Genomic DNA, 17,157 nt, shown 5'->3' on the forward strand with positions numbered 1-17,157 from the left:
TCCACTGGAAAAGGAAACTGGCATATACTAGGTATGGTGGGTTCTGCAGTCTGCTGATCATGCATGCTTGGGTACTCTCTTGCCTCTCAACCTCATTTTAGTAGCGGTCTGAATCTTAATGTTCACAAAGATTAAATAGCCAATTGCAGGTCCTGGGCAGAAAACATCTTGCCATGCCAGAAAGCAAGGAAGTTAAGAAAGATCAATAGAATTAGGTAAAATAAGCAAGATGAATTAAAGGGTTTAGAGCCCAAAGTGGGGGTAATTTGAGCATCAAAAAAATATGACTTAAGTGGACTAAAACCAAAGGAAAGTAGTCCATGAGTCCAGAATGTTCATCCAAACAAACAACCCCACAAAATCATGTTTCTAAAACATCACTTCATTACTCTGAAAAATAATGAAAAGAATCGAGCTTTGGCCCTGCCTTTCTAGCACAAATTGTATTTAAAGATAATCAAGTAGTTGATGAGAGAAAGTTATTAATCATAGAGAAATCATAGCTAATAAATGCAAAAGGGATGAAGAACTCGAAAATCAGCATTTTAAAACTCCTGATGAGATAGTGGAACAAGGCAAGGATCATCAATTGGCGTAAGTCCATCAAGTAACAGGTTGATGGAAACCTTCCTCTTGGATAAGACTGTTTGGATGGAAGAAATGTGGAAATGAAGTAGTTTGAGACCTTGATCATGTTGAGATATGTCAAGGCTAGAGAATGTGCAGCAAAAAATCACACCTATACCTTCTTCCCAGATCCTGTCCACATCTTAAGGGAGGGTCCCTTCCTACCTGACAAGGGGCTGGGGTCCAGTCCAGCCAGGTTTTGCCCAGAGAATCTTCCATCCTTTTACCCTTGGGGTAAATGTGGGCTATTCTAGTGTTCTAAAGGGGATGATCATTCCTTTGGGTATAAAAAGAAAATGTCAGAAGTTATTTTTATTCATTTTTTTAAAAAAATGAAACAAATCTGTGACTAATATGCAAGCTGATAGTAATCATATAATTGATGCATAAATATGCACATGAATTGAGGGTGTACTTAGACTGCTATTGATGGGATGTACAGTAAATAAGTGTTGTATTTGTCTTCTTTGTATAAGTCTTCTTCAATAATGAGCTTTAGCAGCATCCTGCATGAGTGGAGAGAGATGAGGAAGGGCATTTAGGGCCAGGTAGAGGAATAAATCAAGAGGAGAACATGCCACTGATGAGGCCTGTGGAGCAGTGAAATGAGATGCTGCTAACCAGAGTGTGTTTGCGCTCACATATTCAGCGTCTATTTCTCTCTTTAAGGTTGATTCTCTTTCTTCTCTAACTCATTTTTCACTAAGTTCGTGGTATTTTCTACCATTTGAAAAGTCTTGATTTATTATTTTTCCCAAATCTCAATGGTTCCCTGGAATTATGCTTTGTGTGGATTCTGTGTATAGTAGGGTATTTTCTTATACGTGGGCTATCCAAGCAGCTTCTACAGGGGTCGAGTGATCAGTCAACACCAAGTCCATTTGAGTAGATCTGCTGAGTGATGGTTCTTTCCAGGAAGCTAAGTCTGGTGATTCCTGCCTCCTCCTGCTTTGACTACTTGGCCACTCTAGCACCACCTCTGAGCTGGCACTAGGCCTGGTTCCTGCCACCAGAGCCAGCTCTTTAAAGCTCAGCTTGGCCCAAGCTATTCTTCTTCAAACGTTGTGGTGTCTTACTTTTGCCCATGAAGTCAGATCCAAAGTGCATAGTAGCGCATTCAAGAACCTTGACATTTGGCTCTCAGGCTTTGGGTCCCCTGCACTCCCCCACGGCCCTAAATCTTTTTCCAGGGCCAGATGTTGACCTCAGCCTCACCAGGCAACCTGCTGGTCTCTGAAGGTGCTGCTAGATTTTTCTCCATCCTTGCCTTCACATAACTCTGATAGCAAAATTTTATTTTTTTTCCTTGAAAACTATTTAAAATGACTTCCCCCATCTTTCCATTCAAACTTCAGAAGAAATATAACCCAATTACAAAAATAGGGAAAGCCTCTCCTCATAAAGAAAGGCTTTCATGCCCTAATATAAACATTATTTTTTCATGGGTTCATTTTTCTATGGTTGTAACATACATACTAATATGCACAACTTTTTTAGGGTCCTGCTTTTAAAATCATCATGTCCAAGGATATTTTAAAGTCCATCAAGTGGCAAGTCCCTAATTTGTGTTTACTTTGGAATAGTTTTGTTCTTTCATATTAAGAATTACTTGCTGCTTTTCTGCACTAACCAGGGACTTGGTTTGACTCTTTATTTAGGCATTATTTCAGCTTGAGGCCTTTAGTGTGCCCGTTGCTTGTTCTAACTCCTAAAGACAATCTCCTTTTTTTTTTTTCTTAATAAATGAGTGAAAGAAATTGTGAAGAAAAACAAAATAGAGAAGGCATTTACTTATACCATTTACAAGGGAAAATAAGACGCTGCAGTTGCTCCTTGAGTTACCCTTTATTCAGATTGTTTGGATGACTCCCTGTTTTACAACGTCATCTGGCTTATGTACAAACATCAGCAGTGGTAAAACATCTTTATCTAATTGAGCATTTTCTCTCTCTTTCCCTGGAGACTACAGCTGATCATATGAATAGCAGAGATTATCAGATTTTCCATTCCTAGTTTCAAGCATGTTTCATCTCAGATGTGCATTTATATCCTGTAGTTGAAAAGTTTCAGTTACGACCTCACTATTCATGTCACTATCACAGAATTCTTCCTTATTCTCTAAAGAAAGCCTGTTTGTCTAATTTATTTGCTTTGTTTGTTGAATACCTGCAGTGATTTGATTATTGTTCTTAGTATGAAGGAACCTAAGAATTTACCTTCTGGGTGCCCACATTCTGTCGTTATAGTCCGGGAAATAGTCATTGTTTCTTTTTATATGTGGAAATTTGGGGCAGAAAAGACAGGGAGCTGCAGTGGAGGTGTGTGAAGAACAGATAGAGAATTCTGGAGGCTATTAGTTTAGAACCCTCACATTTTACTTCCAACCCCTTTCCTTCCTTCCAAATCCCCATAAGGTGTTCCTCAGCAAAGGCTGAAGAAGTGACTAAGCCTGAGTTCCTGTGCTGATTCCATGATGCGAGTGAATTCAAGACTTAAATTGGAAAAGTTACTTGGTGGCTGATTTTTATCCCCTTGTTTAGTGCATGTCTCCTACCTGCCTACCAGGTGCCAGATTCTATGGAATACCTGGGTGGCTGCTGTCCAGAAATTTACTTTTTTATGAGTAAAAAAAGCTTATTAGGCATGTTAGCAAAAACAAAGCTCTATCATGTCTTTACTGACCCCATGAATGGGACAGAGAAAACTTCAACATAGAAGTAAAAGAAGCACATCCTGTTTGTTAAATTACTCATTTCTGGAGGTGTTATTTAAAAGTGTTACTTCACAGTGACCAGTTCTTCTGCAACTTGTCCACTTTCATAAAGAATGAGCTGCATCTTAGAAAGATCCACTATCCCTGGCACACCAGGGATATGGTCACCCTTACTCACAGTGAGGAGTTGATGTGGGCTAGAGTTGAAGTTTGTGAAGAGGAAAAAACAGAAAGCTGACAAAACCCACTGCCTGGACAAATTAATGGAAAGGAAAGCAGTGCAGCAGAGTGAACGCCTCACACCATGACCTCCACGTTAATTGTAACATAAAGTTATCTAATTCTCCAAAGTCTTTTTAGTTGATAATACTTGTTCATTTCTAATGTTCTCTCTCTTTTAAGAATCATGGTACAGTAAGCCTTTACTTAACATCATTGATAGGTTTTCGGAAACCAACTTGAGTGAAATGACACATAACAAAAGCAGGCCCTTGAATAATGTCATTTCCTTTGACATTGACCAGGACTGTTGTTGTTATATGGAAATAGTGTTGAACAAAGCTTTTTTATTTGAGGACCTGCTGTACAAGCATTGGAGAGAATGGTCTTGCCCTGTTGAATGGCTATAGGTGAAGAGCTAATCAGGACAAGTGGCAGTTCATCAAGCTAGGATTAGCATTGGGTAGGATAGAGGGGCATAGGAAAGCCACATCTTTAATTATGACCACCAGCTTTGTACCTAGCCTTGAGATGTATAATGTCCGTTTAGTCCCTGTTATTCAAGAAACAGGCTTTAAAATATAAGCATAGTAGTCTCAGAGGTTTAAAATAACCTGTCCAAGATAGTAACTGGCACGGCTGGGTTTTGAACCCTGCACTGTCACAGTCCTCTAGTTCTTCCTTTCCCGAAGGTGAGTGGCTCTCTAACTTCAGAGAGATGTGCATTAAAAATCCTCTGGAGGGCTTGTTAAAACTGACTGCTCACCCCATCCCTAGAATCTCTGATTCAACAGGTATGGCTGGGCGCAAGCTTTTGCATTTCTCACAAGTCTCAGGTCCAAAGACTGCGCTTAGAGAACCACTGCCCTGGGCACACTGGGAGGATGACCTTGGCGAGGCATTAAATACAGGATTTATTGAACTGGGGAGTCTATCTCTTCCACCTGACCTCCAGGCTCAGCCATTCAGAAAGAAACCATATCTTTTTCTCTGGAGCTGTCTATACCATTTTCTTTATCTGCATAAGGAAGAAAATCCTCTTTAGTGCTGGGTAGCAGAATTTCTTCTGACTTTCCACCTCATTGCTCAGTAGCCATTCCTCTGACCCCTTGGAAACTTGTAGGTAACCTTAGTTCTCTATTTTAGTTCCCGTAGACCAGCAGATCAGAACTTATAATTGCACAGCAGGCAAATTGTTCCTAGTCAGATTTTTCCCATCAGTGTGTGGGAATAATAAAATACATTGTAGTGACCAGGGCTTTAGAACACAAAGCTCCCAAACCCCCACTTGTCCTCTCCAGAGGACATGAGAGCAAGGGTAGGCTGACCCATCACTCCTGGTTGACAGTTGGGAGAACTAGAGGCTTACAACTATGGACACATGATCCAAACTAGAATTCATTGGAACTCTGGTAGCAACAAAGCAAGCAGGTTTCTTTCCCTAGGACGTCCTGGTAGGTGCTGAAAGATGCCTGCCTGATCCTGTCTTCTCCTGTCCCAGAAAAATGCCTTCCTGCATCATGGGACACTTTAAGGAAAATCGATTCACTAAGACCCAACATTTCCTAGATCCTTACTCTGATCGTGATTCCTACACTATCTGGCGCCTCTTGGCCTCTCTTAGCTTTTATATGTCATTCAGGGTGCCAAGCTCTTTCTCACATTCAGTCTGTTGCATCTACTATGCCTGTTTCTGAAAGCTCCTTTATTGCCCTCCCTCTCTTGCCCCCATCCTCCTGTTCATCCTTCAGAGAGGTTATAACCTCCAGAAAGTTTTCCCTCCCTGTTTCTTGGGAAGACTTTGTATTGATTGTTCCACCTTCTAGAACATTCTTCCTGAATCTTTCATATTCTCAAAATAAAATTGAGGAGATAACTCAAATGTTTCTTCTTTGAGATACTTAACCTGTCCCACCACCTTTTAAAATGTAGCTCTTTCTCCTCCAACTTTCTGTGCCCCTTCCCTGATTTAGTTTCCTATTACCACCAACATTTATGCTTCACTTACTTTTGCTTATTTTCTTTTTACCTCCCTTGGAATCTGAGATTATATATTAGTAAGAGTTTTGTCTGTTTTATTCATTATAAAAATTCCCAACACCTTGAACAACATAGTAGGCATTCAGAAAACACTGACTGATTAAAATAAATTGAATGATAATGTTCAGGGTTTTTTTGTTTGTTTGCTTACTTGTTTTGTACATACAACAGAGTAGAAAGGTGAAGAAATGTTGTAGAAATTGAACATTGTAGACTTTTCAGGAGGCCAGTGGCCTCATGCTACTCACCTCTGTCTTCCCGAGAACGTATTCATGTAATTGGTCTTTCAGAAATTATTCAAACCATACTGGTTGTTGTCAGTGATATTTTGACTCTTTGCATCTCTCCAAGGTTTGGGGCTCATGCCCATGTTTATTTGCATGATTAGATTGGAATAGTAGCTTATAAGCCAAAAATTTTGCCTGTCAGAGGAGGAATGTTCGAAATGAGTCAGTTCCCTTTCATGCAAATGACAAACCTCTTGGCTTAGCTAAGGATCATTTGCTTCCATGTACAAGTTTATTTTCAGGGCTTGACAAGCAAAGGAGTTACTTGTGATTCAGACTGCCTTTTATGGCCCTTAACTTGGACCAGGAGGACTCTTGCCTTTTACTTCTGTGCAGATCAGTGAGTAATAGGATCAGCCTTGCAGTTCCTTCAGTCTGAGTCTTGGCCTTCAGGAGTGATGTTCTCCTGAGGAGTCCATTCCCTCCTAAATTGCTTTTTGACACTTGAAAAATGTACTCTGGTGTACCTTCTGTCAACAATTCAGGCATTCATCTTCTCAACTCAACTGTATGTAATAGTTTCCCTAGCCTGTATCCCAACATTCCTCTTCAAAAAGCCTAACCTCGGACCTTCCCTGGTGGTACAGCAGTTGAGCGCTCGGCTGCGAAGCTGCCCGCAGACTCGCCAGTGCAGGTTCGATCCCCGGCCACCGGTGAGGGTCCCACATGGCGCGCAGACCTCTCCTGCCGCCTGCTGCTCCCCTCAGCAGTGTACTTCGTCAATCTGCCGGCTCTGTTTCCCGCTCTGGCTCTGGTGAATTTTCTCACCCTCCCGCGCTTCTGACTGTACCCAGTGCTTGTATAAGTAAATAAATCTTTAAAAAAAAAAGCCTAACCTCACAACCATTTGAAAAAAAATCATGTTAGGTAAAATTCAAAATATGACATCACTATGTACAGTTTTAAAAAGAGATTATTTATTGTGTGACTTCATTTTTTCAATAAAGGTTTTTCAGTTTGGTTGTCATCAGAATCAGCATCAACAGCACAAATATGATAGCGGCCCAAATTCTTCCTTGATTTGCTAAAATATTTTTCAAATACATGAAAAGGGTGAAAGAAATGTGCATATAAACATGCAACCTAGGCTGTACAATTAACGATTTGCTCCTAGATCTCGATCAATCTCTGTTTTCTCTCCTTCAGTCTATCTTTTCAAAAAGTGCATTAAAGAATATTTAAACGTAGTTGTTCTGAGATTAACTAGAGTTCAATATTGGGCACCAAACCAATCGTGTTTCTTTTTATTATAATACTGAATTTTTTGTTCGTTTACATTGCTGCCTGTCTTCCCATTGAATGAATATAAGCTCAGTGAAGGGAGTTTGATTCATTTTTGTCTTGTTCACCTGCTATGTCCTTAACACCTAAGTTATTGCTTGGCTCATACTAAGTGCTCAGTGCATGTCCTGATGTTGAATAAGTGAGTTTTTAGAAACCTGTGATAATATTGTTTTAAAAGTCTGTGTCACTGATTTGTTTCCATTCTTTCCAATTTTGCAACCTAGGTAAAAAGTTATGTTAATTTGTCAGTTCAGTATATCACTTACTGAATGCCAGGCCTGAGGTAGGTTCTGGGGCTAGAACCTAGGTGAGGTGTTTGGCTAATAATTAATTGTAAGAAGAGTGAGCTTTGTTCTTTATTTTGGAACTTTGTGTAAAGAGTATGATGTTGGCAGTAGTTCAGGCATGGTCTCTGCTATGTGGTACACCTACCTACAAAGTTAGTTACACCAGTTAATTAAGCATTTATCCTTGATCTAAACAATGATACATTCAAAAAATATTTGCCCAATTCCTACTGTGCTCTGGGTTCTAGGAAATACATAAAACATGGTTCAGGCCTCAAGGTGCTAGCATATTGGTTTTAGAGGAGATAGCACTGTGAGATAAGGGCTCCTCATCGTCTAAGAGCAGAGGTGGGGTACTTTCTCAAATTTAAGCAATAAGGGAACCCACAACTGGGAGGTTAGGGGAGCTGAGACTTAAAAGGAGGAGGAAGTAGTGGCCAGAATTAAGCCAGCATGAGATAAGATGGAAAAAATTATATCTAAAATCTCTGGGTAGGTCAGTCTAAAGCAGAGGTATTGAAGGAACAGTGACCTGCCTCATCCTGAAGGTGAGGATTTTCAGCGGGCAGCTGTCATAATCACGTGTTTGTTTCAATAAGACTTTGTCAAGTGACCCATAGTAAACAGAGAGATCAGATAGGGCAGGGTGGTAGGTAGAGAGATACTTACAATTCCAGTGCAGAGTTGATGAGATGTAATAATGTATGCTGTAGATTTAAATAGTCAAGAATTGGAAACATCCTAAATGTCTTACGGTAGGGTGTATTAGAATTTCTGTGAAATTGGCTTGATCTCAGTAGTTTGTTGGCTCTTGTCACAGAAACTGTTGAAACCAGCTTTCAGCAGAGCAGAGGATATCTTCATTCTCCTATCTCAGTTTTGGGTGTTTCTGGTTTGGCAATTCTCAGAAGGCTATTCTCAAATGAGCACACAGATGACATCTGTAGCTCCTTACTTCCACCCTGCCAAGGTAGTGAAAGTCATGGAGCAGAAAGTCATGGAGCAGCTGTGACTGTGGGGTATTGGGTATTAAACCTGTTGCTGAGCCCGAGTCAGGTGGAGTCCTGTTGAGACAGGGGGAGTGGAGTGAGACAAGAGGACAGCATGGACACCAATCCAACCTCCTGCATGGAACAGGATGGGTAGTTAGTTCCACAAAGCAATGCTGGCAGACCAGAACCACAGGGCATCCCATATAATGGAAGGAGCTCCAGCACTGAGGTATTGTGCTGCTTTAACAAGCAGTGATGAGCTGTGGTTATTAACTCAGAGAGGTCCCAGTGGCACATTGTATAACTGAAAAAGAGAGTCCACAAAAGAGTAGGTAAGTAGGATCCAATTTTGATTTGAGATGAAAACAGATCTAGAAACCTAGAAGAAAAGTCCACTAGTATTGCTAGGTGGGAAGATGATAGGTGACATTTTTCTTTGCTATGTCTTGTTCTATTATCTAAAAGGTCTTACACTGAGGATATAGTTCTACTATAACCAGGAAAACCAATAAAACCATTTCTGTTTAGGGAAAAATAAAACTTACTTATTGCAGACATCTCAATAAGAATTGATGAGGCCAGAACAAAGAGCAGTGAAGAGGAGGGAAGGTGAATGTATTGTGATGGATTTTTGAGAAATTGACATTTTAGGACTTGGTGCTAGAGGGCAGCCCAGACCTGTTCTGGGGATTCTGCTCCAGGTAACAGGGTGGCCTGAGAGTCCCCAGCTCTGTAGGGCCTGCTGTGGTTAAAGGCCGACAGACAACCTGTTAAAAATGAATATTTGCACTTAGAGATGTTTAGGACTTAAAGGTAGGAAAAACAGGCCTTGGAGATTTTGCAATTAAAAGATAAGGGTTGATTTGACGTAACATTTTTTTAAAATTACGTTTTAAAAGGGGCATTATACTGCTTGATAGTTATAATGTACACCTCATATATTCAGTAGTTAGTAAGATCCATGAGGACAGAAACTCATCTTTACGTTGTAATCTTTACGTTGTAACCCCTAGCTTATCAACTGGCTTATAGAAAGAGTTCTCTAAAACATTTGTCATTGAGTGAATTATTCAAGCTAAACTAATAGTAGTTCTTAAAAGAAGTCATCCTGCGATCTCAGGAAACTGATTTCATCAAGCTGATTTGTAATCATTTTTAAATAGATGTTTCCAAAGTGCTTAAAATAATACTTTATTAATAAGAAAAAAATCCTGTTATTTTAAGATCAGTATTCTAGGAAATCCCCTTCAGTTTATAGCATGTTTTAAAAAAAAAATAATCTTGGCCCATAAACACATTGCTTGAATTGTTCAAAAAACTAAGATAATGTGTAATTTCTGTTTTGGCTCTTCCGTGTGTATTTTGGTCTACCGTATAAGCATTATTTTCCTTTGATGCATGTTTACCACTTTAGTTCACAGAGCCCAGACACTGAATTACTTGGGCTACAAGATGGTATGTTAGAATGCTTTAAGGAGCTTGGCTCTACCACCACCTGGTCTGATTCTGAATCCCAAAGTTGCCATTTCCTAGCAAGTAGACTTGAGTAATTAAAGTAACTGCTTTTTCTCCTCTACAAACATGTTAAATATTGTTGTGAAGATAAAATGCAATAGTCACTATGAGGCACTTAGTATAGAATTCAGTACATAATCAGAACTCAAATATCAGCCATTTTTTTAAGTCACATTTGTTTATCCTGGGACAGAGCTTTTCAAAAATACAGGATTTCCTGTGTATCATTTATAAGATTTTTTTGGATTTACCTTGAGGTATGAATACCTCTTCTCTGAAAACTTTCCAACACAGCTCAAGTCTGCACTCCCATCTTAAGGAAGAGCAAAAGCAAAAGCTTGGTCTAAGGTTTGATCTCCACCCAAATGAATTTCAGAGAGCACCAGCTTGTTCTTGTGGCTTTTGATTTATTATAAAAAACTTTCGGAATGCTTGTGTACAGACCCAGGCTGATGAGGATGTCACTGGACAGGTGACACCCAGCTGCTGGTCAGCTCCTTGGAGGCAGTCCACACTATGCTGTGGTTACCTGGAATCATGAATCCCCTGCAAGGTGTTTGGAAACTGAGAAGCTGAGCAACCCCTAGTTTTCCAATCCTGAGTCTGGAGCCAGGTTCAGCATCACCTGTTGGAGTCTGAGTAGTGTTCCTGCCATGTGGCCTTCTCAGTTCCATTTGGAAGCATGGCCTCTGTCACTTTTAAAATCCCACCTGTGGTCCTTTAAATGCATTTGTAGGTTGTCAGTCCCCATGTGAATGTCTCCAGAAGAGAGAGCAGAGTTGTAATCGTGTTTAGATGAAAACTTAGAGGAGAGCTTGAGTGCATAATTTATTCCTCACACAGTGTCAGCATTGATTTAGTACCAAATTATAGGCATAATGCAGCACAAGTCCACCAGTCTTCCCAAGTTTTTTGAATACGTCATTTGAATACGTCATCCTCTCCCTGTTTAAGCTAAAGCAAGAGAAAGCTTTGACACAAAAAGAGATGGGTACGTTTTTTCTTTTGAGAGGTTCACGATCATTTTATTTTTGAGTATATCTTAGTATATTACAAAATAAAATAAAATCTAGTAGGTGTTTTAGATGCTCTAAGTTACTTCATTTTTTATAAGAAATGCCCACATAAGGAAAAGATAACTGATTTGCAGGAACAAATACCTAAAGCATAGTTTTCTGAAGACAACAAACATGATCTCAAGGTTTAAAGTGTGAGTTTCCCTTTCAGAATTTTTACAGTTAAGCAAGTTTTACAAAGAGGTATTTTAAGTTGCCTTATTGACATTATAATGCATACAGTCTCTCTTTCCCTCTCCCATATTCCTTCAGATCCCTTCCTAATCACCCCCCCTCCCTTAAAAAGGAAAAAAAAAAAAAAAGCTTTTACCTCTTGTTGGCAGTAGAATTTATTCAGTAATTTACTTTCCAGCCAACTGCAGCATTGCCATTGCCTCTGGGCACTTGTTCAAAAATCACAGAAATGAAATAACAGATTGGCCAGACCTAACACAACTCCCCAGTCACAACCCTATTATCTCCTCGTTCTGTCACCCCCATTAGGCAAAAGCCTGGGGGACTAGATGGTGATAACACAGTATTTATACAGCTCATTCATCTCCACAGTTCCCTTCTTCCTCTTCGGAGCAGGGCAGAGGGAGGAGAGTGGGGACCCTGAGCTGGGGATTCCTAGGCCCTGCTGCAGACCCACCCCTTCCCATTTTAAAGGGCTTCTGTGCTGGCTGCCTGCCTGGGAAGGGCTCCTGAGTCCCAAGAAAATCAGAAGACAAAGGAACTAACTTTCTGCATTTCTTAGCCACCCACCTGGTAAATGAATATGGTTGCAGCCACAGTGTGTGCTGCTTACTGAATGCCTGGTGTCTTTGCATTGAAGTTTTTTCTAACTGTTCTGTTCAGGTCAGAGTCAAGCAGAGTAGTTGCTTCACTTAACAGTGGGGCTAATCTCCTGAAAAAGCTGAAAAATCTCTTCATTTCATCAAGAGAGATTGGTTTTCTGATTGTTAGCTTTTGGTGAAATCCCTTTTAAAACCACAGGCACCAGAGACAACTGTTTGAAGAAGGTGTGGGGTTTATTTCCCCCTTGGTCAGAGTTAAAGTAGAGGTTATAGAACCCGAGTAATGAGAGACATTCTGAGTAAAATGTCTCTTCGCTTCCAGAACAGTCTATCCCATAGACTGGACACTGTTCTTTGTAGTGGTTGGCATCCCAGTGACCTTCTTATTATTTTTATTCTTGTCATTTTTGTCTTCATTCCGTCCTCCTCTTCAGTATAGTCCCATAGCATGCAAATCTTTATTCTGTAATTGTGTAATTACAGTGTGTGATTCTTAGAGGAGGGATAGGTTGGGGTGATATTGCTTGACTGCCCCCAATTCCCCTTTCACTCAGCCCCTCCTGAGAACCATCCATTCAGCCTGGATGCCTACACATTTCTAGCCATTAATTGGTAAAACCCTAGCATTTCTGCCAGAAGTCAGTGGCCTTGTGCTGAGGAAACAGGAGGAAGCGTGCATAGCTTAATTCTTTTAGACAAAGGTATTTTCTGCTAAAAAGGGCAGAATCTGGATCAGATGAATCCATCCTGGAGAGAATTATTCTCCTGAAGATTTTGCTGGGGTTTTGTGGGAGCACACAGTCCCTCACCCCTCCCAGGTAAGAAAGCACAGGGTAAAAAGAAAACATTTAATTGTGTCTGAGACAGCCTGTGTTAAATGTGTATTTGTTGCTCTTTTTTGCTGATTTCAACCCTAACTACGCTGTTCTTTCCTTTCCACATCAGCTCATACTCCAGACAACAGCTTTCTGGGGTTTGTGGTTGAGCAGCACCTGAACTCCAGTGACATCCACCACATTAATGAAATCAAAAGGCAGAACCAGTCCCTAGTGTATGGCAAAGTGGATAGCTTCTGGAAGGTGAGTCAGTCTGTGTGTGTCTCTCTCTCTGAAAAGGAGCTTGTTGGGTAATTTAATTTAACTTTGATCCAGGGAGTAATCAAGCCAAGTGCCCAGGGCTTAATGGGATCTGCTTAGAAGTAAACAAGAATATGCAAGGATTTGTTCGCTCAGCAGTTGGGTATCTCATAAAAGCTGTACCTGCTCATCCATACAGTGGCTGCACTGCAAAGCCCTTCAAGCTGCACATTGGTAGTGACATGTTAGCAGCTTTTTTTCTCTTCCTGTGCTTGTCTTCCAAAAGCCACAGGGACCCATTGCTAAGTGACTTTTTTCCTCTGCTTTTTGGGAAACAGTGTGTCGGCCTCTCCCATTGCCTAGGTAGTGTGGTGACCTTCATCTCCCCTTGGAGGCTGCCTGCGGACAGTTTGCCCAGGGAGATCTTGGACAGAATAACATCTTGGCCATAGTCTGAGCCGTGTTTTCCAGAAGCATTGGATTGTTAGGCCCCATAGGGTCCTTTGGCCCTTCTGAGATGAATTCCAGAGTGTATCTGGGAAGTTAGAACAGTGGAGGAACCAGACTGGGGTGTGAGCTGTTGGTACAACATGCAGATCTTTTACATGAAGAGCACTTCATAGGCAAATGTTAGCTTTTTATTTTTTTAAGACATGTTTGTTTCAGAACAGTCTCCAGGATTTCACAACATGCTTCTTCCTACACGTAAGTTGATTAATTTCCAAAGTGATCAGAAATTATGGACTCATGGTATTGTGTTTCCCATACTAAGGAAGTTTAGAAACCCTGAAATTGAAAGAGCATGAGGGACCAAAAGTGTAAGAATTCCCAGTGGTGATTTTCTGACCATATTCAAGAGGGGGGCCGTGCCTCTTCAATTCTATAATGTTAACTATGCCAAAGAGGCAATTAAGTCAGCCTATATCCAGGAAGCTGATTTAATTCCACGTTACTGTCTTAGCTATGAAGAACTAGAATTCGGCCTCAGCTATTTTTTTGTACAGTGTTTCTCAGATGGGGGCAATTCTGGAAATGTTTGGCAATGTCCAGAGACAATTAGGGTTGTCGTGACTGAGGGAGGGGCTTCTGGCATCCAATGGGTAGAGGTCAGGAGGCTGCTGAGCATGCTGCAATGCACAGGACAGCTCCACAACAAGGAATTATCTGGCACAAAATGTCATTAGTGTCAAGGTTGAGAAATGGGGGTGGTAAATAAGATTTACTCCCTATATATAGCATTTCACACTGTCTCCTCTGAGATGAAATAAAATCAGTCTAGATTATAAATGGTTATTTAAGATGGTCTCATGAATGTATATGTCTTTGCTTCCCTGTATCAAAATCTGCCCTGTATTAACAGAGTATTTTTCTGCTTTCAGCTGAATTTGAGTTAGAAAGGTCACATGGGGTGTTCTCATTCTTGCCTGGGTTGTGAAATGAATGGATCATGGCCCTAGCTTTAGGGAGATGCAGGCACTTAAAAAAAAAAGTTCTCTTCTCTCTGCACCTGCTGGAAGGAAATAATTTGCATGACTATGGGCTTGACCTTGAAATTATATCATGTCTGTTTTGTAAACAAGTGCAGCTTCCTCTTAGGTGCCTCTGACAGCCTTTTCACTTTCTCTAGAAAAACAGTAATGAATTGGTTGTGAAAGTGTTTGGGCACGCGTGTGCACATGTGTGTGTGTGTGTGTGTCTGTGTGTTTGGATAAAATAGTACTACCACTTAAAAGGATGGTTTCTTTGACTTAGATCAGAATCCCAAAAGCATTAATCATGGTAGCTCAAGTGATTTAGGGTCTGATTTAGAAATCCTTACAAATGTTTGAGGTGTTAAAACACTGCAGATGACCTGATCCCTATGTGCTGTGTGTCACCTAAGTAATAGGCTGTGTGGCGATGTGTCTCTGTTAGTCTTTGAATACCAAAAATCTGGGGTGTTTTTCAATTTTATCATTATTATTCAGCATCCTTTGATGAGAAAGACTCCAAAAAGATGAGAAACACTGTAGTTTTTCATAAATTCAGAATATCTTCATAAACTTGAACAAAGAAAGGTATGTGAAAGTTTAGTTTCTTTCTTCATCCCATACAGGATAAGTGTCCCTTCCACTCACAGTCTATAGTAAATATGTATAGACGACAGATAAGCCTTTTAAGTATGATGTTATTACATCCACATGTCCAGCAGCATTCAATACTGACTTTAACTAACAGGACGTTTTGTAAATTGCTTTTCCCATCCTTGATCCACTCTTCCCACTGTCCCCCAACCTCCTTTACTTCAGAGATGTGTGGTAAGTGGCATGACACCATTAACCTTTGGAGGTTTAGGATTGCTTTAGGGACATATGGACAAATATTGGTTTGGATCGGTTGATTTGGGTGTGTGTGTGGTGGGGGGTGTTCTCCTTCACTCCCAGATTCTAGACTCCCTGGAATTCTGAAGATACAGCTGTCATTTCTCCCCATTTTTTGAGGTAATCCCCTCCCCTCCACCTAGATGGCACTTAAATAAGTGACCCTTCTACCTCTGACTGATTGACCCAGGAGATTGTCCTTTGAAACCAGGCAGTCAGCTTGTGGGTAGTTGGCAGTCATGAATCTGAATCAGAAAGGCAGTCTGGGTCAATAAAATTCTTTACTTGACATTGGAAAACAGAGGGACAGTGACAGTAAGCTCTGGGGGATAGAAATTAAAAGGATGTTGTGATCAGGCCAGGGCAGAAAACTTAAAAGAGTCCAGCGATAAGAAAGCAGGAGTGATACAAAAAAGGAGAGAGTGCTGTCAAGGGGATGATGGCACAGAACTGCAGAGAGGAGGCACCATCATGAGAAATGGGGGTACGTTGGAGAGGTCAGGCATGAAAGAAGACAAATGTAACCCATGGAACCTGGAGGTGGAAAAGTTGCCAGAGTTTTTGGAAACTTTCTTCTAGATCAGATGTACTCTTGCCAGATTCTGACCCCATGCAGTATCCTAAGTGTTTTCTGTTTCTTATACTCATATTAAGGATCTCTACTAAAATATGTAGGTCTTCCCTGTAAGCCAAACGCTGTCAAGAAACACATTCTGATAAGTAGAAAGGCTAAGGATGAATGGCTTACCTCCTCACACATGCCCACCAGCCCCTAGTTCATGGCTGAGGTACCCTGTGGCCTTACCCTAATGTTAAAATACTTGGGAGAAGAATGGGTGGGGGGGAGCGGACCTTACTGAATAAATAATTCCTTTTTTGTCTTCACTTTTGTCTCCCTCTGCTTTTGTCAGATTATTAGCTATTGTGTTATTTTTACTATTGTTAGTGCCTGATTCCAGTCCCCTCCTCATCTCGCTTCCCACTACTCTCACAATGTTTGTCACTTCCACTCTGTTGCCTGACCCCTTAGAATAGGGGGTCACCTGTGGTAAGCCATAGATTCAGGGGGGGATGAGGGAGTTGTGGCGTGTCTTCTCAGCACCTGCTGTCTGGGTTTGTGCAGTCAGGATCTACTGGATAGTGTGACACAGCAGTAAAGAGCACAGACTCGAAACCCCAAGTAACTGAGTCCAAATCCTGCCACTGCCACCAGCTGCCTGATCTTGGGCAGGTGACTTGACTTGAATCTTATTTTTCATGAGGATAATAGCAGGACTTCAGTAGTGATTACATGAATTTATATATGCAAAATGCTTAGAAAAGGACCTACATATAGTAAGTCAAAGTAACTGCTTGCCGCAGTTATTAATAGCATAATCGGGGCTATATAGGAACACAAAGTTTTCGTGGGGTATGAAGTGGGGAAGCCTGCCCAGAGATACTCAGATTCCAGTGTTTCAATATGTCAGCAGTTGGCAAACTCTAGCCCATGCACCAAATTTGCTTTTGTAAATGAAGTTTTATTTATTAACACAGTCACATCTGTTCATTATCTGTGGCAGCTTTTGCACTGAGATGGTGGCATTGCATAACTGTGATAGAGCCTGACTACAGTTTTTATCGTCTGGCCCTTTATAGAAAAAGTTTATCCTCACCTGGTCTATACTACATCCCACGTAAACCAAGTCTCTCTCAGGGCACATGTTTGGCCAAAATTTCTTGGCATGGATCTCATCAGAGGTCTTGTTAGCTAGTTTTAAGGTTTTGGTTATGTTTTGTATGATAAGGCTGATGGATAAGCAGTACATGGGAAAACAAATTATGACTCTACTAAAATCTCTGTTACTCTAAAGACAAAGCCCCAGGCCCTAAACCTGGCATCCTTTAAGAGATACTCAGTATAGG

The 17,157-nt window shown here is 40.8% G+C and overlaps 1 protein-coding gene across 10 annotated transcripts in view; it reads left to right on the forward strand.

Moving 5' to 3' along the window:
* MGAT5 (alpha-1,6-mannosylglycoprotein 6-beta-N-acetylglucosaminyltransferase) overlaps positions 1 to 17,157 on the forward strand; it is a 320,132-nt gene that overhangs the window by 218,727 nt on the left and 84,248 nt on the right. For all 10 annotated transcript variants that reach the window (XM_054699673.1, XM_054699675.1, XM_054699671.1 and 7 more), the window contains one exon: positions 12,762 to 12,895. In XM_054699673.1, the coding sequence (XP_054555648.1) occupies positions 12,762 to 12,895 (134 nt within the window). The remainder of the gene's footprint in view (positions 1 to 12,761; positions 12,896 to 17,157) is intronic.

Source organism: Talpa occidentalis, unplaced genomic scaffold (assembly GCF_014898055.3).
Source record: "Talpa occidentalis isolate TD23 unplaced genomic scaffold, MPIMG_talOcc4v2.1 talOcc4.3, whole genome shotgun sequence".
Taxonomy (NCBI): Eukaryota; Metazoa; Chordata; class Mammalia; order Eulipotyphla; family Talpidae; genus Talpa; species Talpa occidentalis.